The 17,500-nt window shown below is 29.0% G+C and overlaps 6 protein-coding genes across 16 annotated transcripts in view; 3 read left to right on the top strand and 3 right to left on the bottom strand.

Annotated features, from left to right (window-relative positions):
* Positions 1 to 6,428, top strand: part of LOC118445799 (putative peptidase C1-like protein F26E4.3) — a 16,747-nt gene extending 10,319 nt beyond the window's left edge. Inside the window, exons 3-9 of one of the 2 annotated variants that reach the window (XM_085656674.1) lie at positions 3,791 to 4,068; positions 4,163 to 4,226; positions 4,387 to 4,585; positions 4,723 to 5,018; positions 5,150 to 5,349; positions 5,526 to 5,677; positions 5,762 to 6,428. In XM_085656674.1, coding sequence (XP_085512800.1) covers positions 3,792 to 4,068; positions 4,163 to 4,226; positions 4,387 to 4,585; positions 4,723 to 5,018; positions 5,150 to 5,349; positions 5,526 to 5,677; positions 5,762 to 5,881 — 1,308 coding nt within the window. In that variant the 5' untranslated portion in view covers position 3,791 and the 3' untranslated portion in view covers positions 5,882 to 6,428. The remainder of the gene's footprint in view (positions 1 to 3,790; positions 4,069 to 4,162; positions 4,227 to 4,386; positions 4,586 to 4,722; positions 5,019 to 5,149; positions 5,350 to 5,525; positions 5,678 to 5,761) is intronic. The other variant, XM_035875721.2, reaches the window with a different exon arrangement.
* A 123-nt stretch (positions 6,429 to 6,551) lies between these two features.
* LOC118445803 (uncharacterized) lies at positions 6,552 to 9,420 on the bottom strand. The gene is made up of 4 exons (XM_035875730.2): positions 9,020 to 9,420; positions 8,703 to 8,884; positions 8,172 to 8,543; positions 6,552 to 8,074 (listed from the first exon to the last, which is right to left on the bottom strand). Exons 1-4 carry the CDS (start codon positions 9,336 to 9,338, stop codon positions 7,841 to 7,843), a joined length of 1,107 nt encoding a protein of 368 aa, XP_035731623.1. The 5' UTR covers positions 9,339 to 9,420; the 3' UTR covers positions 6,552 to 7,840.
* Positions 9,421 to 10,073: 653 nt separating this feature from the next.
* RpL15 (ribosomal protein L15) lies at positions 10,074 to 12,127 on the top strand. The gene is made up of 5 exons (XM_035875740.2): positions 10,074 to 10,204; positions 10,567 to 10,747; positions 11,262 to 11,398; positions 11,494 to 11,604; positions 11,809 to 12,127. The coding sequence occupies exons 2-5, from the start codon at positions 10,576 to 10,578 to the stop codon at positions 12,001 to 12,003; spliced, it is 615 nt and encodes a 204-aa protein (XP_035731633.1). The 5' UTR covers positions 10,074 to 10,204; positions 10,567 to 10,575; the 3' UTR covers positions 12,004 to 12,127.
* A 193-nt stretch (positions 12,128 to 12,320) lies between these two features.
* Arpc3A (Actin-related protein 2/3 complex, subunit 3A) lies at positions 12,321 to 13,571 on the bottom strand. 2 transcript variants are annotated; one of them, XM_035875741.2, is made up of 4 exons: positions 13,198 to 13,355; positions 12,922 to 13,098; positions 12,598 to 12,793; positions 12,321 to 12,529 (listed from the first exon to the last, which is right to left on the bottom strand). In XM_035875741.2, exons 1-4 carry the CDS (start codon positions 13,219 to 13,221, stop codon positions 12,375 to 12,377), a joined length of 552 nt encoding a protein of 183 aa, XP_035731634.1. In that variant the 5' UTR covers positions 13,222 to 13,355; the 3' UTR covers positions 12,321 to 12,374. The 2 variants fall into 2 exon arrangements, with proteins under 2 accessions (XP_035731634.1, XP_035731635.1); XM_035875742.2 differs by lacking the exon at positions 13,198 to 13,355 and adding an exon at positions 13,414 to 13,571 and having other exon boundaries at positions 12,328 to 12,529.
* A 22-nt stretch (positions 13,572 to 13,593) lies between these two features.
* Positions 13,594 to 16,887, top strand: morula (anaphase promoting complex subunit morula). Its single transcript, XM_035875713.2, has 8 exons — positions 13,594 to 13,864; positions 13,953 to 14,391; positions 14,461 to 14,699; positions 14,793 to 14,973; positions 15,074 to 15,299; positions 15,420 to 15,604; positions 15,709 to 16,254; positions 16,393 to 16,887. Exons 1-8 carry the CDS (start codon positions 13,793 to 13,795, stop codon positions 16,830 to 16,832), a joined length of 2,328 nt encoding a protein of 775 aa, XP_035731606.1. The 5' UTR covers positions 13,594 to 13,792; the 3' UTR covers positions 16,833 to 16,887.
* Positions 16,888 to 17,154: 267 nt separating this feature from the next.
* The window catches only part of how (protein held out wings), a 72,004-nt gene continuing 71,658 nt past the window's right edge, over positions 17,155 to 17,500 (bottom strand). For all 9 annotated transcript variants that reach the window (XM_035875731.2, XM_035875737.2, XM_035875734.2 and 6 more), the window contains one exon: positions 17,155 to 17,500. This exon is cut by the window's right edge and continues 4,239 nt beyond it. The gene's annotated coding sequence lies outside the window, so the exon portion shown is untranslated.

Here is a 17,500-nt window from a genome sequence, read left to right as displayed (position 1 = left end):
AATGTAAGATCTGTTTAATCATTTTAATTTTTTTAATTAAATTTAAGAAAAAAAATTAAGAAGAATATTCATGATAATATAATTCAACTATTTTTTTTTTTTTTTTTTTTTTATTACTTAACAGTTGTCATACTTTTTTTTTTCTTTTTTTTTTTTTTAATTTTAAACGAAGATTATCTACCAAAAGATTAAGAAATAATGAGTTTCGTATTCTATTCAAAAAAAAAAAAAAAAAAAAAAACCTGAAAAATAAAAATAAAACAGTAAAAGCATAAAAATAAAAAATAAAAAAATCAATAAATTTCTCAATGAATACATATATTACATACACATGTGCGCACATAAACACACACACGGTATACACATATGGTATCGTAATATGCGAAATCGTATGTGAATTTTAATTACCATAAATAAGCGAGTGTCTTGTATTCTCATTGTCATCTTGATTAGAGTGAATCAATTCTTGTCTCTTAGAATTTTATATGTTAGAAGAATAGAAAGTAGTAGGTGGTCGGAATCATATCGCGACCTCAGTGATGACTTAATGTTAATGAAACTAAATGGGTCAAGAACGTTTTGCTATGCGCTCTAATCGTTCCCGATAGCGTACCACTTTTGTTTCACGCACCACGCGAATCGCGTTATGTGCATACATACATACGTACATATGTACATACATAGATACATATATATGTATTAAGACATCTTGCATTTTGATTTTTATCGATGCAAATTCGGAGTATAACGTCGTAACTATTTCATTATTTCTAGGCTTGATTTCATTCATCATAGCGATATTCTTACGTAATATACATACATTTATTTTTATTTTTATTACAAATTAAAACAATGCTTTCTTTCCGTTACCGTTTCGTTTTTGTCCTACTTTTTTTTTCTCTGTCTCTTTGTGTGCATGCGTGCGTTTTCTTTTTTTTTTTTTCTTTTTTTTTTCTTTCTTTTTTTTCGTGTACGAGGTCGATGTCAATGACCCTTTTAGAGAGAAAGGAGAGAAGAAAAAAAAAAGAAATCTAACCCATTTACATACATTTCGTTTCTCTAGATTAATAGAATCATCAGGGTAAACATTATAACGCTCTTGCGCGTTCGCAAATGAGTCAGAACCATTGTATGTGCGTATATATGTATATAAAGATCTAAGTTATCAAGGTCCTGCCTTTAAAGCGGTCCATTAATTTATAAGTCTCTTAGAGAATTCCGGTGCCTTAACCTTGGTAATCTTAGAAAATGCGTCTGGAATTGCGCCAATTTTCTGAATGAACAGTTAGAAGTTTAAATGGTCTATCTTAGTCAGTATGTCAAGTCTGTTTATATCGAATCGAGTCGAAACATGTTGACTTAAGAGCGATATTTTTGGTATCATTATGTTATTATTCTTGAATTATTAGAGTGCAATGATCGAGTACCAAATATATATATATATATATATATATATATATATATATATGTATATCCTAAGTTGCTACTTAAAAATACATAGAAAGTGGTATAACTCGAAACGTTGGAACTCGTACGAGAAGATAAGTTTTCTAAGTTTTACTTAGTCTCGTAAATTTTAACGATATTACTTTGGGAAATACGATTTATGAGTTTTGCAATGTGGTAGCTAAGAAACTATATAGAAGTCATCGAGCTCTCGTTTCTCAAACGGATCGATGAGACGTGACTACGGTTTACGATACGTTCGCGAGTCCAAGGAACCCCTTATCGACTGTCATTGATCAATTCATGCGGCCATTCGCATCCGTTAGCTCTTCTGTTTGCGTGTATATGTATCTGTTTGTGTATGTTTGTATGCGTATTATGGATCGAATTGGTATAACGACACTTATCTTTTTGCTTTACTCCTTATCGGTAAGACATGAATAAGGACGACTTAATGCAATATTCTGGCTCACCTCCAAAAACCACTCCCATCTATTAGAAAATCGAAATGCAATAAGGTCGACTTTGACACTTGACAATTTATACTCCATTGTTATATTTGACACTCGATCGTTTTTAATCCGTAGCTGTTTGTATGTTTATGCGTGCGCCCGTACGTGCGTGCATTCGTGCGTACGTTCGTGCGCATGTGTATGTATGTGATTCTCATTAACATTTAGAATCGCCAAATTGATCATTCTTATCTGAATAAAATGAATTTACAAATCAATTTATTTATATCATATAATCCAGATAAATGTCAGTTTAATGATATTTATAAGAGTAATAAATGTCAAATCATCATATATGGACTTATCGAATGGTTTTTATTTCAAATCGATAACACATCTCTTCTTCTCTTTCTACTTCTCTCTCTCTCTCTCTTTTCTATACTTTTTTCATTTTATATACATTTATACATAGATATCGATTAACTTCGCTTGAAATGAAGGAATAAACATCTTATCAATCATTATTGCTGTAACAAGACCTTTTATGAATTACTTTATAATTTATCTTACATACATGTATACATGATGTATAATAATTAATTTTATATTATGTATAAAATTAATTTTATATTATGTATATATATATATATATATATATATATATACATATATATATATATATATATATATATACATACACACTCACACACAATGTAATGAAAAATCATAAGATTTATTTATACATATATGATTTATTGTAAACGTCAAATTGATCAATTCGAGGATGTATTATTAATATAATAAGCATTGTTCCAGTCTGGTAAATTCCATCAATATTATAATGCGACAGAATCGTTGTAGAGAGTAGGTGATCCGTGATAAACGTTTTTTTCAATAGACGAATTTATTAAAAATATTAATGGAGATAAAATAGAATAGATCGTACTCGAAATGTTACGTCAGAGACAGCTACTTTTATAAAATAGAAAAAAGTTTGTCAGTCATTAAGTAGAAAAGGATCATTGTCAATAATTCTCATCGTTTTATTATTCAATTCACGTACGGATAAATTCACTAATAGTAGTATAGTGTTCGGTAACAACTGGCAAAAGACTACAATTACTTTGCCAAGTTTGCATTGTGTACATAATACGTGTCACCACAGCTCTTTGGAACGACTTCAAAGCTTGTTAAATAGTCATGCAATTCGTCATATGATTATTGGCATTCTCAGAAGATGATGGAATCTTGTATACATTTTCGCATTGCTCTTGAATGATATAACATGATTTCGTTAATCACGAAAAATGTGAAATACAGAGATAGGCCGTGTATATGTGTATTGGTCTATTTTTTATTGATAAAAAATAGTTTTGATCTAATTCTTCCTTTTTTCTTCTTCTTCTTCTTCTTTATTTTTGAAGAAAATTGGATTAATATTTTTTCGCTTTTGAGTAAGAAAATTTTTAGAAATGATCCTTATCTCGTTGACATTTTTACAAATAATTATTGTTAATTAATTATATTTTATTGTCAATATTTTGTTATTACGTATGACAATAATAATAAGTATTGCGCCTAAAAATAGGCAATACTACTTACTTCGTTGATAATATTGCATGCGACAACTTTTTAAAGATCCTGTATAAATATTATTCCGTAATGCACATGTGTATGAATGAGTTGCCTATTGCTAAAGGATTAAAAAAAAATCATTTTGTAAGACTACGGAGTATAGCGTGAAGCCTGCTTTTAGGTGTCATACTTAATACTTCTTATATTAAATATTATATTCGTTTGCACGTTAAATATTATTTAATGATTTATAAAAATTTTATGATTTATAAAAATCTTTTTGTTCAATTTATTAATACGAGAAAGAAATTTTTCAGGATGTGGATCTTAGCAGTCGTTGCCCTAGCGTACTTTTCGTCGCTCGCGAAAGCGATACCAAATTATTTCGGACTACCTCCTGGTCCATATTGTGCTGGAAGATATCCAGCAAGGAGATGTTGTGAAGGACGACAGGATGATTGTAGTGCACCGATATTATCGACGACATGTTATTGCGATGACTTTTGTGATCGAGACAGAGAAGAAGATTGTTGTCCGGATTATTATTTACATTGCAAAGGCATGTCCACGGAACCTCCACCGGAAGAGGTCAGACGTACGTTCTTTGCGTGTTCCAATAGAAATCAATAATTAATTCCTTTTAATTTAATATTTTTAATACTTACAATAGTCATATTAAATTTTTACAGTTTGTTCCTACAATGGAAGATATTACAATTACAGTCAGATTTTCAAAGTAAATTGCAATCAATGGTAATTAATTTATTATTATTATTATTATTATTATTATTATTATTATTATTATTATTATTATTGTTGTTGTTATTATTATTATTATTTCTATTCTACATATAATTATAATAAATAATAATAATCGAAATGAATAAAGACGATCGTTCTTGAATTATTTCAGTAAATGTTCGACGGTAGGTAGATACGCAGAAGTTCTTTGCGAGAAAAATCGATGCCTGATCGAACCAGATTTTCTAGAGGAACTTTATATGGAGAATAATGTATTAGGTTGGCAGCCTGGAAATTATTCGAAATTTTGGGGAAGGTCTTTACAAGATGGAATACAATATCGATTGGGTACACTAAATCCATCGCAATCGGTAAAGATTACGTTTATTTGATAATATCATTGTTAAAAAAAAAAAAAAAAAAAAAAAAATCCAAAGTAACAATAAAAAAAGAGGAAGAAAAAGGAGAAAAAGAAATTATATTTTTATTATAATCATTCTACTTATAGATTTATAAAATGAATCCAGTGAAACGGGTTTACGATCCCGAAGCATTACCACGTAGTTTCAATGCTAAGTCACGCTGGTCTCGTGATATATCTGAAATTCACGATCAAGGATGGTGCGGAGCTTCCTGGGCTATATCAACGGCCGACGTTGCATCCGATAGATTTGCCATCATGAGCAAAGGTCTCGAAGCCGTAGAATTAAGTGCACAGCATCTTCTTTCGTGTAATAATCGAGGTCAGCGAGGTTGTAGCGGTGGTTACTTGGACCGTGCCTGGTTCTTCATGAGAAGATTCGGGTAATGAAAACGTTCATTAAATTAAATTGCAAATCCTTAAAAATTTCATATCAATTTGCAATGTAAACGATTTTTATTTTTATTTATTTATTTATTCATTTTTTTTCTTTTTTTTTTTTTTTAATTTTTAGATTAGTCGACAAGGATTGTTATCCTTGGACAGGTCAACAAGATCAATGTAGATTACGAAAGAGAACAAATCTGAAAACAGCCGGATGTCGAAATCCACCCAATCCGCTTAGAAAGGAATTATATAAAGTCGGGCCTGCTTATCGTCTTGGTAATGAGACCGATATAATGCAGGAAATCTTAACTTCCGGTCCTGTTCAAGGTAAAGAGAAATAGTTAATTATGATGACTGTTAATTTGTTTGTTAATTTTCTAATTTTTATATTTTAATACTTACTTTAATCATTGGAAATTAATCTTTTGTGTGATTTCGTTTTTTGTTTTCTTTTCTTGTTTTTCTTTTTTTTTTATTTGTTTAACAATCTCATAAACTTTTAGCAACGATGAAAGTCTATCAGGATTTCTTCATTTATCAATCGGGTATTTATCGACATTCTCGAACCGCGGAGATGTATGAGTCTGGATATCATTCGGTGAGAATCATTGGTTGGGGTGAGGATTATCATCGTGGAGCTTTGGTCAAATATTGGGTGAGTATTCTATTAAAAATCATTCGATAAACATTTACGATAACATGCTTACGATCTAATTTAATTAAATATTTTTAATTTTAGATCGTAGCAAATTCTTGGGGCTATGACTGGGGTGAAAAAGGTCTCTTTAGAATTCAAAGGGGTACGAACGAATGTGAGATCGAATCTTATGTACTAGGAGTTTGGGCTGAAACGTTATAATATTAATAGAGTATATATACATATTTATATACGAAGAACATTGTGACATTTTTCACGATCACTAAATAATATCGGTGCATTTATCGATTCTCCTGTCCTCATTGTTTCGTCGAATTTTATATTAATAGATAATTGTTAAATCGCGTTAAACGCAGATACAATAGCCATTTGTTAAATATCTGATTTGGTATTTTTGTTATTCCGTTTAAATCAATGCAAACCAATGCAACAAATTTATATTGCTACCATATAGTTTAATGCTTATGGTGAAAATATCAAAGTACAAGCACAAATAAAAGTACAAGCGAAACACAATAAATAATATCAATCATATAAGGATGCGTTAAGAGAAAGAAAGAAAGAAAAGAAAAAAAAACGGAAAAGAGAAACAAAAGGAAGAAAGAAAAAAAGAAAAGAAAAAAAGAAAGAAAGAAAGAAAAAGAAAAAAATAATTCCTTATATCAAACAGATTACCATATGTACAATGTACCAAATTGATATCATCACAACTCAGGTTTATACCTACATACATACATACATACATATATATATATATATATATATATATATATATATACATACATACATACATACATACATATATATATATGCATATATATAATACATATTTATATATATAATACATATATATATATGTATTATAATTTATATATATAATACATATATATATATGTATTATAATTTATATATATAATACATATATATATATGCATATATATAATACATATTTTTAAGAATCATGATAACAATATACCATACTACACAAATTATTAATATACTGTCAATCTTTATAACGATACAAAAGGACTGTGCGTAAGTGCGTGCGTGTATGTGCGTGCGTGTGTGCGCGTGTGTGTGCTTGTGTATGTGTTTGAATGTAAGTCGACATTTTGAAATGTCTTCGTTAAATAATTTTGATGTCAAATCATTAATCATTCGCAAAATTATTTGACCGACTGCTTGTTTTGCCACGCCAATTTACAATTTACTTACATATATATTATAATTAGTTTAGAAATAATTTCATTATATTATCTATAATTTTAATTAGATAAATTCGAAAAATTAGCGAATGTCGTGCTTTCTGCTTCTTACTCATATGCAGATCATATAATTTTAATTAATATTTTATATTATCTCAATCATTATATACGCGTGATGATAACGAAATATCCAATTATGGTAATTCTAATAATTACATCGAAAAATAATGTAACTCATGTAAACTGGATTGTATACGAATATCATATTTTACTCAAGTATACGTGTAGTATATATATATATGAGAATTAGCTTCCATAACTGTTTTATCTAAACGCGTCAGTATTTAAGTAAAATGTTAATAGAATTCGAAATGAATTCTTTGAAATATTTTTGTTACATGCAACGCCACGACTACCCTAATCATGTCTTTAGTTAAATAGTAAAATATTAAGCATGTCCTTTTATGCCTCGTGTATGTCCCTTGTAAGTTATTACATGATTATTTTTGAAATAAAAGAATTGATATACATCAAGTCCTTCTATTGCTTTTCTAATACTTAATACATCATTGCTAAACGATCGCTCAAAATTTATATTTTAATTATACACACACACACACACACACGCACACATGCGCATGCACGCATATGCGCGTGTTCATATATATATATATTATAAATATAATTTAATTACAATTATAATTCTTCATGTAACAATAATATATATATATATATATTTATTTGTTTATAATATAATCTTAAAATATAACAAATTAAAAGATAAACTCGAATTAAGAAATTAAATAACTTTGATATATAAGAAAGTTCGTAAATAATTCATACGAGTATTAAAGAAAAAGAATAAATTCGTAACAATTATAAACGAACCGAAGTTAGCCATTTTGTAATTAACACGTTAATTGAATTTACATATGTATATAACTTATTTTATATTTTATACCACAACACTTCGTCTACTACTTTTACAATGTGGACTATAAATTTCTAATTTATCTTTCGGAGTATTCATGGCGGAATAATCAATTGGAAAAGGTATACTGTTTCCACGTGCGATACAAGAGTCTGTCATTCCAAGAAAATGTTCACCCGGTCCGAAAGGACCACGTCCAAATAAAAAATTTGCAAAAATTAATTGATACTGTGGCCAACCGAGAGGATGATCTCCATTCTGAAAAATGATCAATCCATCAATATTATATCAAATATCATTTGATATAATTTAATTAAAATGAATTAATAAATCCAATCGATTATTGTCCACTCACAGAGGTCATCGAGTTATAGGCAATGTCAATACATTTTTCAATTCTATCCGAATCAAGACCAACAATCGAACCATAAAAATTGCTAATTTCGTCCTTGCTGATCTTTCCATTTCCTGTACCATTAATAACGAGGAAAAATATTTTTGGCATCATTTTAATCCAAAACGGTAACTCATTGTAATTCGTTCCGTTAATTGGCGTTATTATTTTTGTCCACCAAGATAACCAATCGTCAAGATCGATTTTTCTCGTCTGTTGTTCCAGTTCGTTTTTATTATCAGGAAATATCAATGAAGCAAATCCTTTTTCGACTTCTAACAAACGTAAATATTCTGGACCGTTCCAAGACCAATCGGCGAATCTTCGTAATCTCTTTACAAATATGAGAGATTTCGATGATACATTCTATTTCTTTTTCTTTTTTTTATTTGTTTTTTTCTTCGTTTTTTTTTTTAACTCCGAAATTGAGGGGAAAAAAAAGGAAAAAAAAGGGATAAGAAAATAGATCATTTCTATGAAAGAAAATACTACCTCGGATAATATCCCGAAATCCTTTCTAGTGATAAAACCATCCTTGTCGTGATCCAATAATATAAAGAAATGTGAAAGTTTATCACGTTGTATAGGCGCCAATACTTTCGAATGTCCTCTTTTGTCAAAATGTTCGATCGCTGTTAAACTATCGTCGCTCGGATAACGACTCACCCAAGTTGCTGTTATTTATCATATCGCGATTACAATTAACGATATTAAGTATATGAAGAATGGATGATTGTTTGAAAAATTGAATTGGTAAAGAAAAAAAAACGAAAACGAAGAAGTAAATAAGATATCCTTATTGAACTTACTCCAAACGTGTACGCTCCAGCCAGGATGTTCGATCTCTTTGGTAACCGTTGAAGTTTCAGTGAATACATCAGTATTACTAGGTACTGTTCTCCATCTCTTTAATAAATCTTTTGTTCTATCACGAGTCCGATCGCAGGCTTGCCGCCAATTTGTAATAAACTTTCTTGGTACTTTAAGCGAGGCGCTCTCGTCCAAACCGAGTTCTTGACTACCACCAGAACTACGAGCGCTTGGTTCGACATCATTATTTTGATCCAAGTTATCCGAACCAGATGGGTAATAAATCGGATCTTTTATGCTACCTGAACGAGTATCCATGACGAACTACCTCGCTATTCTCGACTCTTCAGGGTGACTCCCCTAAAATAATCAATTCCTCGATGTGAGAGGTCACCAGGTCGCTCGATAATGTGTCGTGTTGTCGTTATAACACGCATCCCTGGCCCACCTTTCATTCATGGCCAACAACATCATCCACGTTTCGATTTCGTTTCATTTATCGATTTCGATTTCGATGGTGTTTTTGAATGAAACGTTTCTTCTTTTTTCTTTTCTTCATTGCGTTATTCCATTCCTTTTTTTGTTCTTCTATTTTTTCTTGCTTTTTTTTTCGAGAATTTTGGAAGGATTACAAAAGAAAAATTTTTTTGATTACTGTTAAACAATAGAAGAGACATTAGAAAATAATCGATTACTCGTTAAGATATTATCTGATCGTTACTTAGAACGATCGCGATATTATCACCCTTGTCATCTTTTCAAATTATATTTATGTAATTAACTCGTTGACACTCGTTTTATTACATTGTTTTTTATTTGATGATATATATTATCCTTTTTTTTATAGTTAGTACATTGTTTTTTTAAATTGTCTTACATACGGTATCATTTTTACTATTAAATTATAAAGATATATCATATGAGAGAATAATTTTAAACAAATTACATACGAAAACATGATTCCAAATTCGAAATATTCAAATCGTATAAATTTTTGTTTATTTCGTTCAAATTTCTTTTCAAATAACTATCGACGATTTCTATATATTTTAGTTCGACATAGAGGCCTCTAGTAGAGGAATGAAATAAAACGCAGGGACTGCCATCTATAATATCGTTTCGATCACTGTCTCATGCAACCATATTCATGCGGCAGGTCTTTCCTTCTGTTCTAATCGCGTGGGGTGAGTGTAGTACGATTGAAATCGTGTTATATCGTGAACATCTTAAATTTTGCTCAAATTAAAATATAAAAAGATTTATTCCTGAATTTGATCGTATAATTTATCGTTATGATTTTATTATTAATCTTTTGAGAAATAGTTTGCTCGTATTAACGAGAAAGTTAACCTTCAATATATTTTTTCACGTCCATATTCTTTTATTCGAAATCTGTGTTTTGATAGTTTTATTTATTACGTGAATAATTATTTCTTTCTTAAATTATTATTATTATTATTACAATTACAATTACAATAATCAAGTGGTTTTGTTGAAATATTGTGCAAATTTTGTAACATAGTAAAATTATTTTTTTGTCATGTAGGGATTCACAATGGGTGCATACAAGTATATGCAAGAATTGTATCGCAAAAAGCAAAGCGATGTACTCCGCTTCTTGTTGCGTGTTAGATGCTGGCAATATCGGCAATTAACAAAAATGCATCGTGCTCCAAGACCGTCCAGGCCTGATAAAGCACGCCGTTTAGGATACAAAGCTAAGCAAGGTGAGACCTATATGCATAAGTGTAATAACAAAATATTCAATGGTATTCAACAAACAAAATCTTTTCGAAGACATTGTAGTATTATAGAATTGAATACGATAATTTGTCGACTATACAGAATTGAAATAGTTTCCGGTCTTTAATTCTTTCAATCAAATATTATTTTGGATCGTACTTTTGATTCGGCAGTCATGGAGATACATGCCAACTTTTCCAATTATTTCTTTTTTTAGATGTGGCACCTTTTATACCGCACAGTTCCTACCTTGGGGGATGAAATTGACTCCATGACTGCTGGTAAACATACGATTGTAATTGAAAAATTTTTAATTAGAAAATAATACTAAAGTGTCTTGAAATATATTACATGATGAAACATCATGCACCACTCTTACAGTATTATGGTGATTGATTTTTAATATGATCTGATCTCATTTTTTATTGCTAATTTTAATATATTATTAAAGTCATAATCGTTATAAATAAAAATGATATTTTATTTTCAAATTACTAGGCTTTGTCATCTTTAGAATTCGTGTACGTCGTGGTGGACGTAAACGTCCTGTACCAAAAGGTGCAACATATGGTAAACCAAAAAGCCATGGTGTAAATCAACTTAAACCTACCAGAAAATTACAATCTGTGGCTGAAGTAAGTATATTTTATTTAAATAGTTTAATATAATTTTATTATCTATAGATAACAAATTAATAAGTAAATTAATATTGGATATTTAATGCCATTAGGAACGTGTTGGTCGTCGTTGTGGTGGTTTAAGAGTATTAAACAGCTATTGGGTGGCTCAAGATTCATCTTATAAATATTATGAAGTCATCTTGATTGATCCTGCACATAAGGTAATTTTGTTTTTGTTCTAACAAACATACATTTAAAAAAGATATTTATGTTATTCAATGATGAAAACTTTTATCTAATTGTGAAATAAGATGATATTTAACTTCCTTGGATGTCTGAAACGAATATGCATTTATATGTATATATATATATAGAAAATATTTTATATAAAAAAAATTAGAATGCCCTTTTCTTTTTTGTTTTAGGCTGTTCGAAATGATCCTAAAGTAAATTGGATATGTAATGCAGTACATAAACATCGTGAACTTCGTGGAAAGACCTCAGCTGGTAGGAGTTCACGTGGCTTAGGTAAAGGACATCGTTATTCGCAAACAATTGGTGGATCACGGCGTGCTGCATGGCTTCGAAGAAATTCTCTGTCGCTACGAAGAAAGCGATAATTATTTTTTATTGTTTGTCATTTACATTATTAAAAAACACGATACATCATTTTATTGTATATTCGTATTGTATCAATATAATGGTGTATCCTGTGAAAAATAAATGTCTCTTTCTTAAATATCATTCACCCTTGAATAAATAGATATCACGATATTAAATCGTAGAATAATGTTATATGGATTTGCAATTTTTTGCAATCTTTCTATAAAAAAAAAAATATTCTTGGTTCACATTATTAAAGTATAATATACATATACAAAATTTATATATATATATATATATATAAACATGAAAAAAGAAGATAAAATTTGGTAATGAATTTTTGTATTTTTATTCACATACATTTGAAAACAATAATCTTAAGATAATTTCATTGCCCAGGACCGGATAACGATTTATCCATAAACTTCTTTTTTGCAAAGCAGAGCCACCATTTACTAGGTTTCCCATCCTTGCCATAAACTTTTTCTACCAATCTTGCTGCTGTCTCCTGTCTGATTTGTTGTAGATATTGTCTCATTAAATCTACAAAAGTTATATCAATTATTATCAATTAAATGATTTCCTTAAAAGATATTTAAAGATATATTTACCAGCTTCTGCGGGGGTATTAGGTTTGGCGTAGACGGAATTCAACGGAAAACCAGGATCACCGGGTATATCAAATTTAGAAATTGCCAGAGAAAACATTTCACTGGTTGCTTGATTCTGATTGGCACATTTTTGTAACCTTTTCAAGCATTCAGTAATATATAAGGTAATGTAAATTAAAACTCTATCGGCTTCACTCTATGACAGGAATAAAAAACAAAAAAACAATGTTTTTTTTTCTAAGTTATATAAAATTAAAGATAATGAAACAATATTTACATTAATTAATATATATTATTATATTTATTTTGCAATAAATAATATACCTTAATCTCATATGTTCTAAAAAATACATTTGCCTTGAAGAAATTCAACGCTTCATCAATTATATCTATATCCTTATTGTTTAAAGGTGGTGCAGGACCTCTAAATTCGGTTTTAATTGGTAAAAGGGCCATATTGCCGATGGTTGCATTACTTTCCGTGAAACTAGAATGATACGCCTAAAAGTTGATAATATATTAAAGTATAATTAAAATAATAAAAATTAAGTTGATATAACCATATTTTTGATATAATAATCAACGAAATAAAATACACACGATTGAATTGATTTCCCATTCCATTGGTATAAATATAGAGATTATTTGTACGATAATATCTTACAAATTTGTTTACAAATAACTTATTAATACCAAAAATGAGATGAAAAATGTCAAATATAGTTTGTTTATCAGAATGACAGGGTGACACCCTTTTTATCACTTGACTTCTGTAGTGTATTTAAAATAAATTTATAATACTCTATCGTTACTTACAGGCATCTTGGAAGATTTAAAACAAGTACTTATTATAGTCTTTTTCCAGCTTTTTATACATATCACGAGAAATATTTATTATCCTTATGACTAATAACAGGAAATAAGATACGTGTCAGACATTTTCGAACCATCGTCTCAAGCCGAATTCTGAATAAGTAACCATCCATATTTGTATGGACATAAGACGCCATCTGGTGTTCGTTCTTAAAAAATGATTGCATCTAGAAAGAAACAAAACTACGTTTATCGTTGGATAATCATTCTATTCTAAATATTACTTTAGAACTTGAAATTGTAAACACACTTGTAAACATTTTATTCCTCGTTCTGTATGACAATAGTGATATAGTGATCATGTATTTATAATTTGTAAAAGATGGCCGATGCATGTACACAGGAGGATGTGCTATCTCAAATAGAATATGCATTTCCTATTATTAAAGAAGAGGTATAAAACTTTGTATATTTCTTTTTTTTCTTTTTTCTTTTTTCCTCTCAATCTTTTTATATAATAATTGATAATTTTTATTTGCCAGATTCAAAATGATTGCACGGATGAACAATTTGCCACAATAATTGAACAAATAAGAGTATTGAAATTGACAAATTTTGTTAAAGATATAGTACTTCATCATATAGAATATTATATTCGTCAGAAAGTAGCACCAACGTTTTGGAAGAAGTTTGTAAATATTACAAGTGAACAAGAAGGTTTTGAATTCTTCAAAAGTGCTGTGGATGGTTTATACATTAGTTTAACTGAATTTTTACCACTTTTAAAAAAGTTGGAATATCTTCAATATGAAGATACTGAAAAAACTATACTTCAGGCTGATAATGTTTTATCAAGATTTAAACTTATCGTTAGGTCTACATTATTAAGTCAGTTACCATTGGATCATGAACATATAATAGAACAATTTTATAGAATAGCATTTAATGTATTTTGTAATTCGGATAATAGTTCATTACATGGTAATAATAGAAAATATTATGAAATTATCACGTTTTATATGTTTTATTAATGTATAATATTATTTATAGATTCTAGTGGAAGTGATACGACACATTGTGGAGGTTGTAATCAAGAAATAGATAAATGCCAATGTCAGATGATAGTATATATGTTTCATGAAACTAATAGGAAATTAATTGAATTAGAATTATTAGAGAGATTAGTGGGCAATGTACTTACATCGTTAATACACATTCGTATCAAATGTCATGTAAGCGAGACATGTGACAGAGTATTTGATATATCTCAACTTAAACCATTGGAAAATGTAAGCATACGTATTTATCATGAAATCTATATAAATTCTTATCAATTTAATAAAAATTATTCAGAGATATATAATTATTTAATTTTATTTCAGTGGCTTGAAACTGTTGTTATGAATTGGTTGATAAGGATATATTCAGGAGGATTTTCAAAAACTGTTTCTTTGAGCGATGATATTCGTGACGCCGTTATTAAATTCAAAAGAAAATTATCTCATTATTTATATGAGACATACACAAGAATTAGAATCGATCAATTGTTTAATATCATAATAGGTAAATGACAATTTTTATAGGATATTTTAAATAGATATATTTGTTGGACACCAAATCTTTAATATAAAACTATTATTTATATTGAGAAATTTTTATTTAGAATATCCTGATTCGCAACCAGCAATAGATGATCTTCGAATTTGTTTGGATAGAACGGATCTACGCAAAGTTTTAGTGGAAACACTACAGGAAGCACTTAAGACTAGACTTTTACATCCAGGTGTTAATACTCCAGATATATTAACTGCATATATTGCTGCTATTAAAGCTTTGAGACAATTGGATCCAACAGGAGTGCTTCTTGAAACTGTGACAGAACCCATTAAGTAAGTTATATATATTTAAATTAAAAAAAAAGATATTAATTATATATTTTTCAGAAAAAAAAAAAATAAATAAAAAAACATTTTACACAATTAATTGTATTGTAATATTTTGTATTTAAGAGTTTATTTAAGAAGTAGAGAAGATACAGTAAGGTGTGTTGTTAGTGGATTATTGGACGATTCACCTAGTGATTTAGCTGATGAATTAGTGAAAGGAGAATCCTTGCAATTGGATGATGGTTCAGCCGATGAGGAAAACGAAGATTGGGAAAAATGGGTTCCTGATCCAGTTGATGCTGATCCTGGTAAATTGTTTAGTGTACAAAAAGAAATAGAAAAAAAGAACAAAAGCAGATTATTCTGTCAACTATCTCTCTCTCTTTTTTCTTTTTTTTTTTTTTTTTTTCAGCCAAATCTACGCAACGAAGGATGTCTGATATAATTTCAATGCTAGTTAATGTATATGGAAGTCAAGATTTATTTGTTAATGAATATCGCACGTTATTGGCAGACAGATTATTGTCTCAATTAAATTATCACACAGAACGAGAAATTCGTCATTTAGAATTATTGAAAAGAAGATTTGGAGAAAATCAATTACATTATTGCGAAGTTATGTTAAAGGACGTATATGATTCAAAAAGGATAGATGGAAATATTCAATCGGACACAAGTTATAGCTTAGAAAAAGAACATTTTCCAACGTCCGCCCTTATATTGTCTGCACAATTTTGGCCACCGTTTAAAGAGGATTGGAAATTGGAATTGCCTAAAATTGTACAGGACCAATTGAATAAATACGTGAAGGCGTTTGAAGCTTTAAAGGGAAATAGAACACTTTGTTGGAAACCACATTTAGGAAATGTCAATCTTGAAATTGAATTGAAGGATAGAAAATTGGATATAAATGTAACACCAATACATGCTACGATTATATTACATTTTCAGGATAAAAGTAAAATAATATATTTTAAAACTTTTTTCTATAAATTTTTTTAATATTTTCATAATTTCTTCAATAGCTTGATATTGTATTATATATAATTTTTTTTTCTTTTCTTTTTTTTTTCTTTTTTTTTTTTTTTTTATACAGAGGAATGGAATTTAGAAGAGTTGGCACAAGTGATGCATGCTCCAGCGACGGTACTTAGACGGAAAATAACTTTTTGGGTTTCTCAAGGACTTTTAAAGGAAATCTATAACGACGTTTTTGTACTTCAAGAAGAAAGTTCATCGAAAAATAGAACTTTGGCTGATATCGTCGAAGAGGAAGAAGCTGAAAGTGTAATGGCTTCTGCTAGTGATCAAAGGGAAGAAGAGTTACAAGTTTTTTGGTCGTACATCGTTGGAATGTTAACTAATCTAGATTCTATGCCATTGGAAAGAATTCATCAAATGTTAAAAATGTTTGCATCTCAAGGCCCAGGTGCTGTAGAATGTGGATTACCAGAATTAAGACAATTTCTTGATGGAAAAGTTAGAGAACATCAATTATTATTTTCTGGTGCTCTTTATCGACTTCCCAAATCGTGATAAAATTAATATAATTTATATCTTTATATATTGTTCCGGTTGAGTTTAATCCATATATTATACATTTGTTTTATATATATATATATATATATATATATATATATATATATATATATATGTATATATATATGTATTTAAAATATTTAAAATAAAAAAAAAAAAATAAAAAAAAATCATATCATTGCCTTTAATGTGATTTTGAATGAATTATAATTATTCTTTTGTTTACTTTTTGCGTATGCTATGATTTTATACATATTAATTGCTTATGTGTGATTCAGCAGAGAGTTAAACGTACAATTAAAATAAAAACAAGCAACACTGTGATTTTTTGGATTTATTCAATGATTGTTAGTTAAACGCTCTAATTCTAACAGTTGTGTAATAAAAATATTTCTCTCGTGCGCATTTCAAACACAGAAAGTAAGTGTTAGTGATCTTTTCTACACTTGATTTGGTAAAGTGTAGTGTATGTACATAGATCGTAAACTGCACCATTATGTGTGTTCATAATTTAACGTATGTATTTATATACGTTGCATTTTTCACATAATAAACATTGCTACGAGAATAAAATAATACTTTAATAATGATGAATATTGTATATAGTCAAATTAGTCATATGAGATAAAGCTAGTCGTATTACTCGACCTTTTGTGAGCAATTCT

The sequence above is a fragment of the Vespa mandarinia genome, chromosome 4 (genome assembly GCF_050613455.1).
Source record: "Vespa mandarinia isolate Hongniang chromosome 4, ASM5061345v1, whole genome shotgun sequence".
NCBI lineage: Eukaryota > Metazoa > Arthropoda > Insecta > Hymenoptera > Vespidae > Vespa > Vespa mandarinia.
Note: the sequence above shows the minus strand (reverse complement) of the source record. Positions and strands in the feature narration are given on the sequence as shown.

Coding starts and splice junctions, on each gene's coding strand:
- LOC118445803 (XM_035875730.2), bottom strand. CDS start 9,338: ATGGATACTCGTTCAGGTAGCATAAAAGATCCGATTTATTACCCATCT. Junction 8,885..9,019: donor CTGGAGCGTACACGTTTGGA/GTAAGTTCAATA, acceptor GATAAATAACAG/CAACTTGGGTGAGTCGTTAT. Junction 8,075..8,171: donor CCTATAACTCGATGACCTCT/GTGAGTGGACAA, acceptor ATCATTTTTCAG/AATGGAGATCATCCTCTCGG.
- RpL15 (XM_035875740.2), top strand. CDS start 10,576: ATGGGTGCATACAAGTATATGCAAGAATTGTATCGCAAAAAGCAAAGC. Junction 11,399..11,493: donor AATTACAATCTGTGGCTGAA/GTAAGTATATTT, acceptor TAATGCCATTAG/GAACGTGTTGGTCGTCGTTG. Junction 11,605..11,808: donor TGATTGATCCTGCACATAAG/GTAATTTTGTTT, acceptor TTTTTGTTTTAG/GCTGTTCGAAATGATCCTAA.
- Arpc3A (XM_035875741.2), bottom strand. CDS start 13,221: ATGGAATGGGAAATCAATTCAATC. Junction 12,794..12,921: donor TTAGAACATATGAGATTAAG/GTATATTATTTA, acceptor TTCCTGTCATAG/AGTGAAGCCGATAGAGTTTT. Junction 12,530..12,597: donor TAATACCCCCGCAGAAGCTG/GTAAATATATCT, acceptor TAACTTTTGTAG/ATTTAATGAGACAATATCTA.
- morula (XM_035875713.2), top strand. CDS start 13,793: ATGGCCGATGCATGTACACAGGAGGATGTGCTATCTCAAATAGAATAT. Junction 15,300..15,419: donor ACTGTGACAGAACCCATTAA/GTAAGTTATATA, acceptor TTTGTATTTAAG/AGTTTATTTAAGAAGTAGAG. Junction 15,605..15,708: donor TCCAGTTGATGCTGATCCTG/GTAAATTGTTTA, acceptor TTTTTTTTTCAG/CCAAATCTACGCAACGAAGG.